This window comes from Cebus imitator, unplaced genomic scaffold (assembly GCF_001604975.1).
Source record: "Cebus imitator isolate Cc_AM_T3 unplaced genomic scaffold, Cebus_imitator-1.0 Scaffold5, whole genome shotgun sequence".
NCBI classification, from domain to species: Eukaryota; Metazoa; Chordata; class Mammalia; order Primates; family Cebidae; genus Cebus; species Cebus imitator.
The window spans coordinates 7,739,122-7,758,515 of NW_016107320.1; the positions used below are offsets into that span (position 1 = coordinate 7,739,122).

The window sequence follows — 19,394 nt, forward strand, 5'->3', positions numbered from 1 at the left end:
TTTTTTTTAATTCCTACAACAGTGCAGTTTACTCTGTATCTGATAATTTTTTGTGTGCATTTTGTTTTTTGGTTTTTGACACAGGGTTTCACTCTGTCACCCAGGCTGGGGTGCAGTGGTACGATCTTGGCTCACTGAAACCTCTGCCACCTGGGATCAAGGCATCCTCCCACCTCAGCCCCCTGAGTAGCCAGGACTACAGGTGCATGCCATCACACCCAGCTAATTAAAAACAACAATTTCTTTTTTGATATGAAGTGTTGCCATGTTGCCCACTCTGAAACTCCTGGGTTCAACTATGTTGCCCACTCTGGCACTCTTGATTCAACAAGTCCACCCACCTTGGACTCCCGAAGTGCTGGGATTATAGGCGTGAGCCACCGCGCCCGGCTTTACTCTGTATCTCCGTGTTTGCAGATGTTTAAGTTAGATTATTTTGCTTGTAAAGAACAGAAGTTGAAGAAATGGTGTGAGGCCTAAGGAGTGAGGGATTCTATGGTGAAGAACTGGAACTTCATTATAACTCGGCCTCCAGGAGATGGAATTGTCCGCTGGGCATCTCTGACAATTTAAACAATGCGAATTTGTGGCTCTTCTCTCTGGTGTTTCTACCTTTAATATGCTTTGACACTTTAACTTTTATACTCTTTGCTACATCTTCTCACCTCTCCTACTTTCAGACTATGCTTCTTTATGATTCCAAACTTTGACCTGTTTCTTGCCCTCACTTGGCTATATTCTTCATGGCATTTTCAGGTATTCTTTCAGCTTTAACTCCCATATGATTGTTTCCTTGGTTCCTCAGTGAAATTTCCCAGACCAAGAATCATATTAGCAGAGTTGATTGTTCCATACCCATTAAAAGACCTAGAGAATTTACAAATCATGTGCTGTCTGGTCATACATCCACTGCTGCCTCTACTAGAGAGGGTGAAGCCGGAAATATAGCTGCCCGGAAGCTCCTCTCTTCAAAGGCTGGGGGTGGAGCGTGAAGCCCACCTGGGCCTGTGGCTTGGCAGGTACAATGATTGACAAAGCCGTATCCTTTTTAGAGGAGATAGCCTTTTTGCTCTGCACCGCAGGCGCCTAGTTATGGTGCATCTGAAAGGAAAATATGTAATCATCTTGATCCCTATCCTCTTCCACTGCTGTCTATGAATTTGCTATATTCTGTTCAATGTTTGGTTATCAAAGAAGTCTTAACTGGATTCTTAGCTCTCCGGGGCTTAGATGCACTACCTTTGTGTTGTCTCATTCCTGTCTTCCTAGGAATCAGGGCAGAGGTTGCACAGAAACACTTTTACAGAGAGAAAAAGGGCACTCTCTACTGTGGTTATAAATTGCTGCACCACTAAACCATGCCCTCCTAAATAGGTATTTACCATTGACTTGGGCTGATAGAGAGTGGAATTCTCAAGAATTTCTTCCCACCTTCCCTCCCTCCCTCCCTCCTTCCCTTCCTTCCTTCCTTCCTTCTTCTTTCCTTCCTTCCTTCCTTCTTTCCTTCTTCCTCTCTTTCTTTTCTTTTCCTTTCCCTTCCTTTCCTTTTCCTCTCTTTCTCTCTCTCTCTCTTTTTATTTTCCCGAGTTTCACTCTGTCACCCAGGCTGGAGTGCAGTGGCAGGATCTCAGCTCACTGCAACCTCCACCTCCTGGGCTCAGGTTCAGTTCTCCCACCTCAGCCTCTTGAGTAGCTGAGATTATAGACACCCACCACCACACCCCAGATAATTTTTGTATTTTTTGTAGAGACAAAGTTTCGCCATGTTGACCACACTGGTCTCTAACTCCTGACCCTAAATGATCTGCCCACTTTGGCCTCCCAAAGTACTGGGATTACAGGCATGAAGCACGGCACCTGGCCAAGAATTTCTTGTTTCATTGGGGATTCTAGAAAAAAAAACTTCTTAAAATAAGAACATGCTGTCAAACTATTATATTACATAGAACTCCCCTTGAGATTTTAATTTATAGTTTCTATCAAATATAACCTTATTTCATTTTTTCACCTTTTCTATATATCTCCAAGAAGTACATGACTAAAGTTTGAGAATTTCTATACAAGCCTCCTTGATGAATGATCCTTGTATGTTGCTGCAATCTAATTATCCTAATTCTTTCCTATGCAAAGGGTTCCTTGTGATTTGCTTAAATTCTCACACAGTTACTTTTTTGTTGTTGTTCTAAGATGTTTAGAATATATTTTGATACAAGATTCTAAGAGAGATGGGGAGGTTGGGGGAGACATTTGTAGGAGGCTGTTTTCTTTCTCCCCACATGACCTTACTGTTTGGTTCAATGTTTAATCCCATTAAGACAGCTATAATAATTATTGAAATATAATTACCTTAGATCATAAGTCTTCTTTAATGAAAGTCATTGTTTAGATCTGTCCGGATTAGTGACTAAATATAAATGAAATGATTAAAAAATTAAGAAATTCCCCTTGAAACAGTATATCCTGGAGTGTAAGAATGGCCATACTTGCACTATTTTCAAGCATTTAGAAAATAGTATATGCAGTCAACCATTTTGCCAACCCACATTTTAGACTTTTGTTTTCTGTCTTTTCCAATGCCTTTCAACCCCTACTTTATTCAGAATTAGAGAAAGTAATTTATCATATAGTAGACATATATCAACCTATGCAATCTGCTAATTACTTCTGGGACAATGTAACGCTAACAAAGTCCAGTTGGGTTTTCATATAACAAAGGATCTCATAGGCAGTAATTATGTGATGAATTATGAGTGAATTCCTTTCATGAATTCATATATGACAGTGGAAAAGGCCACATACACTGTGTTTACACACCCCACACACTATATGTTCATTTGTATTTGTGGTTTATTTGGCCCAGTCTTTATATAGGAAACCTTGACTTAGCAATTAATTCTTAGCTAACAAGCTTTGTGAAAACTCCTGGGCTTTAGAGTAGGGAAGAGAATAATAGACTTTACTGGTTTCCAAATTAATTAAGTAATGCTTTCTTTTAAAAGATTAATATAGGAGAATATACAACTAATCAATCATATCTTCTAAGTTTTCTTTTTTAATCAGAAGAAAAATTATGTGAGTGAGCTTCAAGTTCCCATAGGAGCAATTGAGCTTGTAGCAATAAAATAGCTGTTTCATTTGAGATGAGCAGAAAAATATTATTTTTATAAAATTTGGTTAGATTATCAATTGCGGCTTTTAAAAATGGACTTATATTGGTGATAGGCTTAGCCTCACCCCCTCTCCCAAATTGACAGTGATGTTGGAAATGCCACAATATTAGTAGACAACCTGTAGTTTTGTTGAAAACATGTAAAATGTGTTTTTTAACTTGTATAACAGTCTACATATACATTGTATTATGTAGGATGCCCAGGAAGGCAAATGAGTGAGGATAATATGAAAGCAATAGGGTAGATTTGTCTTTTCAATGTGTGGTATCCATCCTGTCTCTACACCATTTATTAATTTCAGAATTTCTCAGTTGCCTTAGAGTAAGCATTCATTATGAACAGGAAGAATTCAGGTACTCAAAGATGTTCCTCAAGGCATCTTTATGACTGCTAATAAATAAGTGTGTCCACTTTTAAATCTTTTAAATAAATAATTTGATTAAAATTTTTGTATGAACAGTGGTGACCTATAAATTTAGAAAGACAAAGCCACATAAGTGAATGCTGAAATACACACAGACACATTTTATATATGTATGTACTGTATACAATGTAAATATGTGTATTCTGCTACAAAATTATATTTAGTATATTATGATCATGGCGAAATTGCAAACATCATGTATTCATAATAATTAGAAAAATTTTCTTCTAGAAGATATCTTTCATACCATGTAACTTTTTCCTGAGACCAGATCCAATTTATTAAGAAAGAATTCAAACATTACAAATATACTAATGTTCCTTATGTTTACTTGCCTGCTCAGCATAAATTGCTCTGCTGTGTTCAGTTTCTAATAATTCTAAAACCTCATTAATTTGCACTAATGAAGGCAATGTCCTCTATAAATTAACAAATTTAATATACCAAATTACAATGGGAAAATATGTTGCTTAAATAAACATCAAGAAGATTGTAGGATTTAATGCTTTTTAAAAAGTCTGTAAATGTAATATAAAATTACTTTCAATTTACTTTTAACAAAAGGTTGTTTTCCCAATCTATAAATTCTAACCATAGCATGCATAAAAATGCTTGCTGAGTGATTTTAATTAAAAAGATTAACTTTCTTACTAGCAAGATTCTTTTTAAAATGAGGGCACCTTTGGTGTAGATATGTTAACTTCTGAGCTTGTATTTCCTCTAAGATTAATTCAGAAAGTTTGTATTTGAAACCATAGTCATTAAAGATATTTTAAGGTCTCCAGGATAAATACCTAATTTTAGGAAGGGGGTTATTTTAAGTTGTTTCCGTGTAGATGCATCTTTGTAGTAACCTCCTGTTCTGGTATTTTTATATAACATTCAATTAAAAAAGGAAATGTTATGGTTAACCTTTCCTCTAATCTGAGGTCTTTTCTGCCGGAGATAGGAAAGCTCTGATTTTTTTTTTTTTTCTTGGAAGGTCACAGTGGACAGCTACTTAGTTTGTCAAAAATAAATTTGAAAAGAGTCTTGAGATCTAAGTTGGGACTGGGACTTTTGCCCAGCTCTAGTTGAGTTGACGACTTCATCTGCTTATAATGTCATCGATGAATCTTGAAGGACAAGAGAAGAAAGCATCATCTCTCTTAGTGTGGATCCTTTGTTTGGAAACATGGCCCTTCTAGATATTTCTAGAGAAGGACACACACTTTGAATCTCTAATATAGTTTCTTTCAGATTCCTTTTTCTTAAAGAAGAACAATTTCATTTTCTGCAGCCCAAATCAAAGAAAGCTTGTTGCAGCTGCTTCAGAAACAGGTATCATCATATAACCATTTCAGAATATCCTTTCTTGCCTGTTGCTTGAAAAAATCCTGAGAAAATGATGTACCCTCACATACCAATTCCTTTCACTTGGTCTCATTTTTAATGGATATAAGAGGCAATGTAGGCAACTTTGGCTTGAAACCAATCTTACTCCTTGAATAGTTTGCCCTCTTAATCCTGATTAGAGAGGATCATCCATACTTAATTTGCACCAGAAAGACGCATTTGGTCTTACTAAAGGCATATTGCTAATCTTTATATATTAATACTGAACCTGATACTTATTCTTAAACATTGCTGCTGAGTCTCACTTGACTTCGTTTCCCTTTCAATTTCACGAAATCTTTCATCCCTAGATAAGCCTCATAGGTTAAAGAAATAATTGCCGCTTAAATCTACCCACCTACTAGTTCAATCTTGGAAACACTAAATGCTCTTATCCGTATTTAAAGATGATTATGTTTGTAATAAACATTTCTACTCCATGATTAACAGAATATTAATTTAAATATACAATTATATATGACCTGCTTAGGATTCTCCGTTAGATCTTCTAATTTTGTATAATAGATAGTATCACGGTAGATTCAACTTATCTTTTGTCCTGGGTAGGAAATGTGAACTACCATTAAGTCGTTTGGCAAGACTATGACACAATGAAACTTCAGTGATCTACATCATTGCATATCTGCATCTTTCCAGGCTTCATAAAACTGTACCACGCTAAAAGTGTTAGATTCTGACAAACTGAAGCCCTTTTCAGAAGAACTGAATACGGAATTAGTTAGACAATGTAACTACTCTGTATTCCATCATAAAGAATAAGAATATCAGTTTAAAGTTTGAATAAGACAATCACAATCCTCATGAAAATGATGTATCCAGAAGTATACAAGTTGGGTTCATCCTTCATTTATTTGGGGTGGGAGCTGCATACTTACTGCTTGGGTAGCTGATGTCTATCGTATGATAAGGCACCTGTCTTCATTCTCACTGGCAATTGTAAATAGAGTTCCATGCCAGAACTTGATGATTTTCACCAATCCTAATTAGAAACATGGCTTACTTTTATTTTTTAATGAAAATGTACTTGTTCAAAGATCTGTAACTTAAAAATTCTTGCTACAGCTTGGCGATCCGATAGCTTTGACTTTCTTAGTTCCCTTATTTTGACTTTTCTTTCTGAGAAGCCTACTGCCTCTTTAACATAAATTCTTCCTCACTGATCCAAGGAGGGGCAGTGAATGCTTCCTAATTTTCTAGCACAACTGAATTTATGCTCTTTGCGTAAGAAAGGAGAACAATCAATTTGGACCGTCTTTTTGTATTTCTTACTCTCTGTATGGTTGAAGCCTGGACTTTCCTCACTCCCTTGCAGTATTTCCTTCCTTTACACTTACTTTTAGATCGAAGGCAGCCTGTGGTACCTGCTCCTGGCCTCCTGCTTATATATCGTAATGTCCTATCACCTTTTTTTTTCAGAGATCATCACTGGCATGCCAGCCTCAACTGAAGAAGCATATGTGTCTTCAGGTAAGGAAAATAAGCCTGGCAAATTTTACTAACCAGAATGACAAACTGCTGGCTGCTCCTTCTACTAATCAGAACCCCTTCTGCATCCAAACCTCATCTGCTCTTGTTTTCTGCTTCAGTATGTTTCTCAACCTTATTCTGCCTTTTTGGATTTTACTTAAGGGAGTATAGGTCTCGCTGCGTCTTCAAACTTAGGCTTGAGAAACATACATGAGTGAAAGAAATCTACATCTAGATGCAACTTAATGATATTAAGCAAGTAAAGGAGATATCTGAATTAAGAGCTCGGTTTTTATATCTTTCTAGGTGCTTTTCTTAGCTGCCTTCTACTCTCTCACCCCTCAGAGTGTATTCATAGATAATTTATCGACATCTAATCTGTGACCTTTGGGTTTCTAATGATCAGTCGTGGATTGCTAAACTTAACAACAACAACAACAAAAGACTTACAGCCTGACATTTAAAAATGCCGTTGTCTTGCTTTTGTTGGTTTCTCACTTGCCTATAATATTTGCTGATAGCACTTATAGTCTGGGCAGATATTCACAACTTAGAACCGAAATCTAGCAGTGCACATATAACCATAATTCATTGATTTCACCACAAACTATGAATTTAATCCTCTATGGATTTCATTTTTTAAACTTCTTAATTCTTTGTAATCCTATAATTAATAGAACATTCGAACACTTAAAATTCATCTTTATTTGGAAGAAAATTTTTGAAGACCCCAGATTGGATATTCATCTCAGATATTATTGATAACTTGGTTTTGCTGCTGCCTTTCCTTTTACAAAAATTCTCAAGTCTCATTTGATAATCACAATATACTTGTGAAACAAGACATCATTTTTCCTCATTTTACAGAGAAAACTGAAGCATTAGAAATGTTAAGTCATATATTTCAGGAAGTAGAAGAGAAACTACTTCAAGTTCTGTATTCTTTTTATTACTCCACATTTAATATTTTGGCTTCGTTAAGTTTTTCATTATGGCTAATACCTTGTTGAAACTATAGGATGACCTATAATCAACATATCTTTTTCCATCTTACCTCCGTTGGTTTCCTCTTCACTTCAAAGCCATTGTTTAAAACCATAAAAGCTAAATATCTCTGTATCCTAGGCTACTTTAGCTATATTTAGGGCATATTCATGTGTCATTACTAAGATTAAGTGTATATGTGTTATGGAATGGGATGATCCTGGAATCTAAGAGGTGGTTACTCTTCCTAGAGAAGGAAGGAAGGAAGTGAAAAAGAGGGAAAGAGAGAGAAAAAAAGAAAAAAAATATTCTGAATGTCTTCACCTTTCGGTTTACACATTTCTGTAATTCAGAGACTTCATTGACTCCAGTAAATGCCATTAGTGGTAAAAATAAAAAGCTTTTACATTTATATGGAACTTTTTTTGGGGATTTAGATTGACTGTAACTATTATTTCTTAATTTGGCGACTTGAATCTTGATAACTTTCTGGCTGTTGACTTTCAATCCTTCTTTGATACTAAGACTTCTTTATTTCTTACTAATGAAAACCCATCTGTCCCATGCTTTTTTTCTGCACGAGTCATATTTTTCATTCTGTCTGTACTTAACTGGTTTTTCTTCTTTTATCTTTGCTATCTAAGAAAATCTTGCTACTAAATACCCCCAACTATTGTATGATTTATTTAATTAGCATGGTTTGTTTGATCCTAATGTAATTACTCTATTGCTCTCATAGACCCTGCATGGACTTTTCAGCACTTCTTGGTCAGGATGTTTATGCAGATCCAAGTTGCCTGGAAATACTCTCACTCTTGTTTATTTGTTTATTTATTTGACATGCATGAAAGTTGGCTTTCACTCTCTTGGAATCCGGGGGCTGTTCTCTTTGGTTTCATGTTTTCTAAAAATCAAGACCACACCTGAGAGAAGAAATTTTCTGTCTCACCTGTAGTGTGGATCTCGTTAGAGTAGTCTCTCTTGGAAGTTCAGATAATGCTTGATGAATGGAATATTCTTATAGATGGATTGACTCCATTTTCATCCCTTTTAAAAGTCTTTGGGTCTAGACTATGGAAATATTCCTTTGTGGTCTTTGAGTATTGCATATATCTTCTGACTTATAAATGCTTCAGCTTCTCTGTTGCACTGTGTTCTAGTACTCTTAGTAGGTGATACCCAAGGCTGACAAATTTCTAATAGTCCAAGCAGCATGACTCAATAAAGCCTCATTCCACTTTTATGTTTTATAGAGTCTCCCATTAGAATATCAGTATCGACAGAAGGAACAAATACTTCTTCATGTAAGTATACTTAAATATTCTGTTCAATGGTTTTTAACCCATGACACTATCTGCTTTGGAAGATCACGTTCACATCTGTCTTCTGCCCCTGTTAAGGGTCAGCATGTTGAGTTTGGCAACAGGACAGTATTTGCTGTTTGGAGTGGAAATGGCCTCTAATATGCTTAAGGACAACTAGATGTCCTGTCCCCTGAGTATACGTAAGAATATTGAAATATACCACATATGTATTAGTTTTAGGATAATCTGGTGACTTTGAATATTGAAAAATAATTGCACAAGTTCTGAGGCCTAATTCCTGGCAAGCAATAGAGCACATTGTGTATCTTTTCAGCTTGCCTGGATGCCTTCAGCAACTGAGGCATGATACCCAGCTGTTTGGAGCCTGTGTTCCAAAACTCGTTCGTTCTCATATAAAGTCAGCTGTGATGGAGTAAGGAAACTATATATAGATGCCCTTAATTCAAATTTGATGGCAAGTAACTAATTATGAAAATGTTTGAAAGCAAGTCCCTAGGCAAGATCTCAGATTAGTTTTCATCTGTTTAATGTGAAATGGGCTTTGTGCTTTGGACTTCTATAACTGTTAGATTGATTGGGGTTTTGTGCTGTCGGGGGAACTTAAGATACTAGCAAGGACTAGTATGAAGAGTTTTTGAGAAAACTTATAAATTGAGAATATCATTGTATTAAATTTTGATACTCAACAGGGGAGTTTATCAAACCTTGAAAATTAAACTTAAAACTACAGTCTTTTCCTTATTTTTGCTCCTTATTTAAAGCATTTCTCAGTTTGATCAATAAATAGATGTTCCCAGTGATTCTATTTCAATCTGGAGATTGTGTTGAATAAATGATTTCTTTTTACTATCAGCAGGGTAGGAAAACTCTAGAAAAGTAAAGTCTGTCCTTTTGGCAATTTAAGTTGTTTTGTCAATCTGTTTAAATAAATCCTTTTTGATGTTGCAGCCTTTCCCTCCAGGTTGTTGGTACTAGAACTGGAACTATGTGATATTAAAATATCTTTTATTGGCAGGATGTAGTGGTTCTCGCCTATAATCCCAGCACTTTGGGAGGCCGAGGTGGGTGGATCACAAGGTCAGGAATTCGACACCAGCCTGGCCAACATGGTGAAACCCCATCTCTACTAAAAATACAAAAATTAGCCAGGCATGGTGGCATGCATCTGTAGTCCCAGATACTCAGGAGGCTGAGGCAGGAGAATTGTTTGAACCCAGGAGGCAGAGGTTGCAGTGAGCCAAGATCATACCACTGCATGCCAGCCTGGGCAACAGAGCGAGAGTCCATGTCAAAAAAAAAAAATATATATATATATATATATTACTGTGCAAAGTATGGTGTTTTGGCTATATTTTAACTACATAAAGCATCATTTAACTGGATTGATGGCAACAGCATAGTGAGATCAAATGGGAAATGAAATGCTAGAAAGGGCTACATGAGTTTCCTGCATGTTCCAAGGGCTTTCATCATATCCCCCAAAAATGATCATTTCTGCTGGGTATTTGTGCTATTTGTTTTTAAATTTTACCCATAAAAAGATTAGTATAATTATATGGTTTTTATATAGCTAGCACCAAGGAATCATATTGAGCGTTTTTTTTTTTTTTTTTTTAAAGTGTTTATTCTACAGAAGCAAATACTAGGTTTTTCTTTTTTGGCATTTTGTCTGGAAATAGTTTCTCTCCTGTGTGATTCACTGAATAAAGTTATTGAAAAGCTTGTAATTGGAACCCTTCATGCTGTCATCAATGTGGCCATAGATACTGTCCTTAAGCACATCTGAACAGTTTAGGAATGGAAACAGAATACTTCTTTTGGTTTTCCAGAGCTTTGGAGAACTGAAATGAATCTCAGTTTACATTTCTATTCATTGCATTACCACTGAGAGAGGAATAACTATGAAATCTGATGATCTCTAACTCAGCAGAATTAGTTTTTGATATTGGTAATGGTTTAAAACTAAAAATGGAAGCTTTGTGTACCATGATATTAAAATAGTTTAATGTGCCGTTTTCATACATCAGTCGACCTACATCATGGTAGGTTCTCAGTAAATATGGTTGATTGATTCATGAATATATATATTTTTGGTGGAACTTAATTTTATTAGGAGAATGTAAACAATTAATATAATAAACTAATTACATGATATATGAGAAGGTGCTACATAATCCAACAATGATAAACAGTAGAGAAGGGGAGGGGATAAGGGGAGTTGAGACTTGTGATTTTTAATAGCTTGATCAACGTAAGTCTCATTGAATTGTTGATATTTGAGCAAAAAGTGAAAAGAAGTAAAGGGTTAACTTTGTAAACGTCTAGGGAAACTGGCTGGGCATGGTGGCTCATGCCTGTAATTCTAGCATTTTGGAAGGCCAAGGCAGGAAAATTGCTTGAGCCCAAGAGCTTGAGGCCAGTGTGGGCAACACTAGTAAGACTTTGGCTCTACAGAAAATTTAAAAATTAGCTGGACATGGTGGCATGCACCTGTAGTCCTACCTGCTTGGGAGGCTGAGATGCGAGGATCACTTGAGCTCAGGAGGTTGAAGCTACAGTAAGCTGTGATTGTGCCACTGCACACCAGCCTGGGTGACAGAGTAAGATTCTGTTTCAAGAAAACGAAAGAAACAAAGAAAATTCTGGGAAAACTGTAGTTAGGCAGAGAACAGCCCGTGCAAAGGCCTTAGGCAAGAGCATGGCTCATATGCCTTGTAGGGGAACCATAAGGAGACATGTGGGGTTGGAGTAGAAGGAACAAAAGGCTGAATTGTAGGAGATGAGGGCCACAAACCCTGGGGCCGGAGCATGTAGTGCCTTGTAGGTCATTGTCAGGACATTGGTATTTAGTAGAATTGCTCTGGCTCCTGTGTGAAGGATGACTCACTGGGAGCAAGGGTAGAATCCAGGATGCCAGTTAGGTGGCTGTTGCTGAGTATGTTGGCCTGGCCCAGGCTGGTAGCAGTAGAGGTGGCAAAAAATAGTAATAGTTTGAAAGTAAAGACAGCAGGATTCCCTAACCAACTGGATATGAGGTGTTAGGGAAAGAGAAAAGCCATAAGTGAAACCAAGTCTGCTTTTATTTTTTTTAATTTTTGGTGTTCCGATTTTTTTTTTCTCTTTTGGCTTTTTCATTATATTTCGTCATATTAACTATTGTTTTACTTGTTTGTTTATAATTACAATATGCATTTTTAACTAATCCTACTGTATTTTTTGAAATTTTAGATTCAGTGGATACATTGGTAGGTTTGTTATATTTTTTAATCTCATGAAAATATGCTCTTCACTTTGAAAATGTGAACCAATCGTGTCAGGAGCTAGGTCCAGCCTTAGTTACAATAATGAAAATAGCATGAAGCACACAGTGCATTTCAAGGAAGCCACACGCAGGACTTGCATTGCCGGGAACAGCTGTGAGGTACAAATAACTCCATTTAGTAAAGGCTGAAGGTGAACCTTGAAGAGTCAGCAATAGCAATGAGCTGGACTTAAAAATGCAAAATATATAAAAAAGTCAAAGGCCTCAGAAAAGTTCACCTGGTCAAAAATAATCAGCCTCAAGCCTCCAAGAATAGATTTCTTTTCACTTTATTTTAGCCAGCAAGGAGATGCTAGTAAATCCTTGTATTTGAAAAGCGAACTCTGTTTTTCTAATGTGACCATGCCTCTACGGGCTACATTTTTTGAACTAATGACACTGGTGTTTTCGAAAGTAAATGTTTTAAAAAGCCTCTCTGAAGTAGTATGGATTCAGCAAACATTTTATGTGTTAAACTGTTCTCTGCGATTTGGGGGGGTCAGTGTAAAAAAAAGGACGGTTTCAGAGCAAACAGATATAGGCAGGGGAGATGGACCCGACTTCACAGCCCCCAAAGTTCCCTTTTCTCCTCTTTAACTCATGTTGGATTAGAAAAAAATAACAAAAATAAATAAGTAAATAAGAGAGTGCATGATGGCTCATGCCTGTAATCCCAGCACTTTGAGAGACCAAGGTGAAAGGATAGCTTGAGGCCAAGAGTTTGAGACCAGCCTGGGGAACACATTGAGATCTCGTCTCTACAAAAATTAAAGAAATTAGCCAGGCCTGAAGGCACCCCTGACGTCTCAGCTACTTGGGAGGCTGAGGTGAGAGGATCACTTGAGCCCAGGAGTTTGAGGCTGTCATGAGTTAAGGTTGAATCTCTGCACTCCAGCCTGGACAACAGAGCAAGACCTTGTCTCTCTTAAAATAAAAACAAACAAAAACAAGAAAGAAAAATTTTAAAAATAAAACAAAATAAAAGTTACTCACCTACCCATACGTAATGTATTATAAGCATTTTTCTCATGTCTAAATATTAATCAGAAATCTATTTTATAGATCACTTAACAATTAAGAAATCATTCTTGACTGGATGTTTTTAAGGGATTTTTCATTTACAAACACATTATCAGTTTTGCCCCCTTTCTATTTATTTTTCCTACCACTTGTAAATATTGGTGAAACATCAAAGTTCTTACTCCTTCCCTTTGTAAGACAATTTTTACTACTCATTTTTTTTGAAATTGGAAACTTCCATTGTTCATTCAACAGAGTGCAGAGATTCAACTGTAACTCATCACAGCCTCAAACTCCTGGGCTCAAGTGATCCTCCCACCTCAGCCTCCCAAGTAGCTAAGACTTCAGGAGTGCCACCAGGCCTGGCTAATTTCCTTATTTTTTTGCAGAGATGAGGTCTCAATGTATTGCCCAGTTTACAGTTGTTAATTCTAATTTTTTATGTTCTTTATGCTAATCTCCTAATAGAGATAAAAATTTTCTTTATTTTCTTTTGTTTTTTGTAAGTGAGGCATCTGTGACTAAAAACTTATAATAATTCTGTAAATGAGTTTTCCATTACACATAAGTGACAAGTTTTAGGAGAAGAATTTGAACTTTACAAAACAGTCGGTAGGACTATCTTGTTGCTCCTTTTATAGAATCAGCAGAAGTGAATTGATTGCTTAGAACAAGCCTTAATGACTCCTTTTGGATATGCCAGCTGCTAGTGACCCCATTTTGCAGACAATTCTGTTGACTACCATAAAAAAAAATAATTGTTCTACCAACCACTTTGCTGAATTAAGCACCATCTATTCCAATTTAATACATAAATGTGGAAAACAAAATAGAAAATCTAACAAATAGTAATAGGAAAGAAAATAAAGATAAATCCCTGGGAAATAGTTTAAGTGGGGATATCTGTTTCAGATATGAATAATAGCAAACATTTATTGAAGGCTTACTGTGTTCCAAGTGCTGTGCTAGATGTTTTACATGAATGATGACTCATGGTTCTCATAAAAACTTATTACACTGTACAGACGATGAAACTGACACATGTTGTCCAAAGTCACACGGCAGCATTCAACCCCAGATAACACACTGGCCTGCTATGTCACATAAGGTTTTGCTGCCTCAAAGAAAAAGCCCTTACTAGTGAAAGAGATGAGATTCTGTGAGTGGATTGAAAAGTAGCCTTTGATACAAAGTCTATTGGGAGTATATATGGTGGATTAAAGTAAATGAGTTGTCTAGGGCCAGTTACACGCATATGATCTTCATTGTTACACATCAAAGCATGGCAGGTGAATGAAATGGGAAGAGCACAAACTCTGAGTGGACTCTTGCTCTTAAGTCTAAATACTAACACTGAGGCCCACCGAGGTGGCTCATGCTTGTAATCTCAGCACTTTGGGAGGCCAAAGTGGAAGGATTGCTTGAGCAAATTGATCATTTGCGCCTAGGCGAATGAGGTTTCAGTAAGCCATGATCTCACCACTACACTCCAGCCTGGGCAACAGAGACCCTGTCTCAAAAATAATAAAATAAACAAATAAATACCAGTGCTACTAATTACCATATAATTTTAAACAAATATGTAACTTCCCTGAGATTCAGTTTCTCTTCTCTCCTTCCTTCTACTCTTCTTGTCTCTGCTTTTCTTTTCCTTTCTGCTTTCCTTTCCCCTTCCCTTCCCCTTTCCCCTTCCCTTTCCCTTTTCCCTTCCCCCTTCCCCCTTCCCTTCTCTTTCACCTTCCCTTCCCCCTTTCCTTCCCCCTTCCCTTCCCATTTCCCCTTTATCTTCCCCTTCCCCTTCCCCTTCCTTTTCTTCTTCTTTGATAGGGTTTCTCTCTGTCACCCAGGCTGGAGTGCAGTAGTGCAATCATAGCTCACTGCAGCCTTGACCTCCTGGGCTCCAGCAATCCTCCTACCTTAGCCTCCCTAGTAGCTGGGACTACATGTGTGTGCCACCATACCTCTTGATAATTTTTGCAGAGACAGAGTTTCTCCATGTTGCCCACACTGCTGTTGAACTCCTGTGCTCAAGTGATCCACCCACCTCAGCCAACCAAAGTGTTGGAATTGCAGGCATTAGCCATCGTGACCAGCCCTGTTCAGTTTCTATATCTGAACAGCCCTATTTATTTTAAACATATATTGAGAAGTCTGGTGTGAGAAAATGTGTGTAAATCATTTAGCACAACTTTGCTTTAAAGTGGTCCCTTCATGTATGGAAGAGAGCTAGTGTGTGTGAAAGTGTCATGGCTCTAAAAGGAGAATGGAAGTCAGGGAGTGTTTGCATTTTAGTTCAACAACATTGGAAAGTGCCCTTATTGTTGAAGAAGAAAACGAGTTTATTATTTTCAGCCTAAATGATGATGCTGACAGTTCTTTGCCAGGAAATCACTATGTCTTTTCAAAATATTATATATTCTCAGCTAAGGCTGCATTTTAAAGGAATTTATCCAGGAAGTCTCCTTTGAAGTCTCTGAATGAAATGAACAATCCAGTTTTTGATTTGGCACCTAAAAAAGCTAGCTGAAGGAAAAGAATGTCTTTAATGAGGTAGAACAGTATCACTTGGGAATCACACACTGACATGTATTGATTAGATTGGACCAGATCTGTGTGGTCCATTGGTGAAGTTTAGACCCATGGTTCTTACATTCCACCCTCAGTTGTAACTGACTTACCTGCTTTTATGGTAGAGAAAACGTCTGGGAGCTTAGCTAAATGATTCTCAGCTGGAAAAATGCTATTTCAATTTCAGGTCTTTATTGGTCATAACATGTACACTCTCCTGCCACTGTTGGAGAGCAACTCTTAATTGAATGCAAATTGTTTTCAGATTTTTATAAACATGGCATTATCCACAGGTTGGTGGCTCTGCCCACTGTGGAGAATGACAAACAAATTATCATGTATCATATAGCAATAAAATAATAATCCAAAAAGAAAATTGCCCATCTGGTATTACCTCATCTTTCTGGTTGCCTGGAAAGTTTGTTACAGATTTTTAGTATTCTAGAGTGACTTAGTGCTAGAGTTGGGGCTATGTTATAGCCATTCGTATGTGCATGCAAGTTACTGCCTTCATGATCAGTTCATTTATTCTGTACATGAATATATCTTACTTTTCTTTCTTTTCTTTTTTTTTTAACAATACTGCTTGCAAGTATGATATATTTCTCTACTTCTGCTTTTCCCCTTTTTGAAATCATTCACTGTGTGTCCTTGCATTCCACCACTGGAGAAGAGAATCTAAAGTTTTGTTTGAGCTTTGCCTTTTGTATTTGGTTAAAATTAACACTTTACAGAATTATTTTGGACCATAAAATGTGTGTGTGTGTGTGTGTGTGTGTGTGTGTGTGTGATATACATATGTATAAATCATTGATATTTGTATCATATTTTACATTTTCTAAGGCATATTTTCTTATTTTGAGTCATTTATTTCTACAACTCAGTGGCTTAGATTGCATCCTATGGATGAGGGACTTGACGTTCAGAAATCTGTGACTTGTCCAAATTCCAAGAACAAATTGGTAGTTCTAAAAAGAAGAGAAAGTCTACTCCTTGTCCAAACATCACATTTTACGGAAGAATCTGATTGGCCCTGATTGCATCATGTCTGACCCTAAACTATTGCATCCAGGGAGATTAATGACTACAGCTGAGTGGGGGCTGGGGCACATATCCACTGCTATGTGTGTTGGTGTTAGTGAGGGCAGATGGGCTCAGCCCCATGGGAACCACGTGGTATAGGATCATTACAGAGACGAGAGTTCTATATCAAAAGAAGGGAAAAGTGAGCTAGACAGGAAAACAACACAATCATTGACAACTGATGAGCAAACAATCTTAGAAAAATCAGAAAATAGATATTTGTAACAGAACTTTAAAGGAAAATTAAAAATAGGTGTTTTTGAAAATCATGGTTGGGTAGACAAAACTAAGCAGGATGTGCAATCTGAAGAAAATAATAAGCTGGAAAACTGAAGACAATTGCAATATCATTTTTTAAAAGACTCATTAGTACCTATGAACCATTATAATTACTTTTAACAGTGCCCTCTTTTTTAACCTAGGAAATTCTGCCTTTTGATAGAAAGTAGAAAAACAGAGAGAAATGAGTTAGTGTTGAAATTAGAATGAAAGGGAAGCATTTTGAATTCTGTAAAGTGCTCTAACTTTGATGTCAAATGTCAGAGTACTTGATAAGGATCTTTTAAATACTATGATTAAGGAGATTTTGAAAAATTACGAGTTTCTTTTACCAGAGTAATTGTGTGTTGATTACGGTTTGGATTGTTCTTGTTTTTCAATCTGGAAAGAAAAAGAGCATGCTTAGCCCATTCCATGTAATATTGTGTAGAAAGCTCACCAGGTCTTGTTCAAGTGTTAGATAATACTGATTGAGGTTTTATCAGACTCATTGACATCACCATCTAAACCTAAACAAAATAACAACTCTAGTAGTTCATCTGTGGGCATCTTCCTCTTTTCTCTGTCATGTTCTTGTTATAATGCATCTCACATGCAAGGTGTGAATACTTAACTCATTGCTTTAATAAAGATGCTGTGTATACATAGTTCAGCTAATCATCAAAAGTGCCAGAATGGCACTTTTCATTTTATCTCTGCGTCTACCAAAGATCAGCAAACTCTCAAAAAACAATTAATTGGGCCACTGTGGGTTATAGCCTAGAGCTGGACTCATCTTCATTCAAGCCCACAACTATCTCTGATCTCAGGTTTTGTGTTGAGGTTGAATTTGTGCATCAACTATGGGCTATTTGTTTGTTCTTTGTTGAGGTATTCTAACACTACCTTTTGAATGAATAGCAAACTTTTAAAGAGCTTTTTAAGAAATGTCAGAGAGAGTGAGAGAGAGAATGCCTGGATTTGTAAAATGTTGCAGGAAATTTTATTTGTAATTATCACAAATTTAATCATTCTTTCCTTTAAATTTTTAAAGAAATTTTGGACTATTCTCATTATTTCAATGGTAAGGAAAATAAAATATAGACAGGGATAGGCTGAGTGACACTTAAGGTCAAATAGCAAGTGAGTGGTGAACGTAGGTGAATTAAAAATGGATGGCCCTGTTTTTGCTCTTTGATTCTTAGATCACTGAACACTTTCCCTCTCTAATGAAAATGAATAGTTAATAACCAGGTCCAACTATATTTCAGCATGAGGCTAGGAACTGTGTATGCATGTTTCTTGGGAGGTGGGAGGAGTGATGGTTGGGGGAGATGACTAGGAAATAGTCCTTGGGCTGAGGGAGTTCACAGGGAAGTAAAAAGGTTAATTGTGATTAATTGTGCATAATGGCACATAATCATAATGGGAAGTAGAATATGGCAAGAGGAAGACTTTCCAATCATGTTTTTATTTTTTGTAATATTCCTTAAGATAGAAAAGTCATTTGTGGTTATGTGATTTAAAAGAAAATATTGGCCAAGTGCAGTGGCTCACACCTATAATCCCAGCACTTTGGGAGGCCAAGGCAGGTGGATCACTTGAGGTCGGGAGTTCCAGACCAGCCTGGCCAACAAAGTAAAAGCCCGTCTCTACTAAAAATACAAAAATTATCCAGGCATGAAGGCACTCACCTGTAATCCCAGCTACTCAGAAGGTTAAGGCAGGAGAATTGCTTGAACCCAGGAGGTGGAGGTTGCAGTGAGCCACACCACTGCACTCTAGCTTGGGCGACAGAGCAAGACTCTGTCTCAAAAAAAAGAAAGAAAGAAAAAATACTATTATTTTACTCTTATTGTCTTCTAAAATAGTGAATTGTTGTTTCTACTTCATATTTTTACTAAGAAATCAGAATCCTGAAATGTATCTCATTTTAAAAGATGATGATATTCTATAATTTACTATCAAGAATAAAAGATTAGTGGAGATTAAGAGGTTTTGGAAATTAATATATACTAAATAGGGTTTTGAGAGTAGTTTGGGGAACTTTTTGAAATATAACTAGAAACTTTTCAGAAAAGCATAATTATAGTATGGTAAGTTGCATCACTGTTGATGAGCAGACACTTACCCTTGATACAGAGATGAATTTACAAAGACTGTGTTACATATCTGAGGAAATAGTTTTGTTTAGGCCATCTGGAAATGTATGTATATGAAAACTTGCAATTTTATTTTTTTAAATAGAGACAGAATCTTCTTATGTTGTCCAGGCTGGTTTCAAACTTCTGGGCTCAAGTAATGCTCCCACCTCAGCCTCAAAGTGCTGGGATTATAGACACGGGCCACCGCACCCAGCTTGCGATTTCCTGAACTTGTTTTGTTCTTAAGTAAGACTT

The 19,394-nt window shown here is 36.8% G+C and overlaps 1 protein-coding gene across 14 annotated transcripts in view; it reads left to right on the top strand.

Annotated features, from left to right (window-relative positions):
- NRG1 (neuregulin 1) overlaps window positions 1–19,394 on the top strand; it is a 1,133,309-nt gene that overhangs the window by 972,741 nt on the left and 141,174 nt on the right. For 10 of the 14 annotated variants that reach the window (XM_017534988.2, XM_037741063.1, XM_037741067.1 and 7 more), the window contains exons 4-5: window positions 6,406–6,456; window positions 8,694–8,744. The exons of the other annotated variants lie outside the window; for them this stretch is intronic. In XM_017534988.2, coding sequence (XP_017390477.1) covers window positions 6,406–6,456; window positions 8,694–8,744 — 102 coding nt within the window. The remainder of the gene's footprint in view (window positions 1–6,405; window positions 6,457–8,693; window positions 8,745–19,394) is intronic. 14 annotated transcript variants of the gene reach the window in all.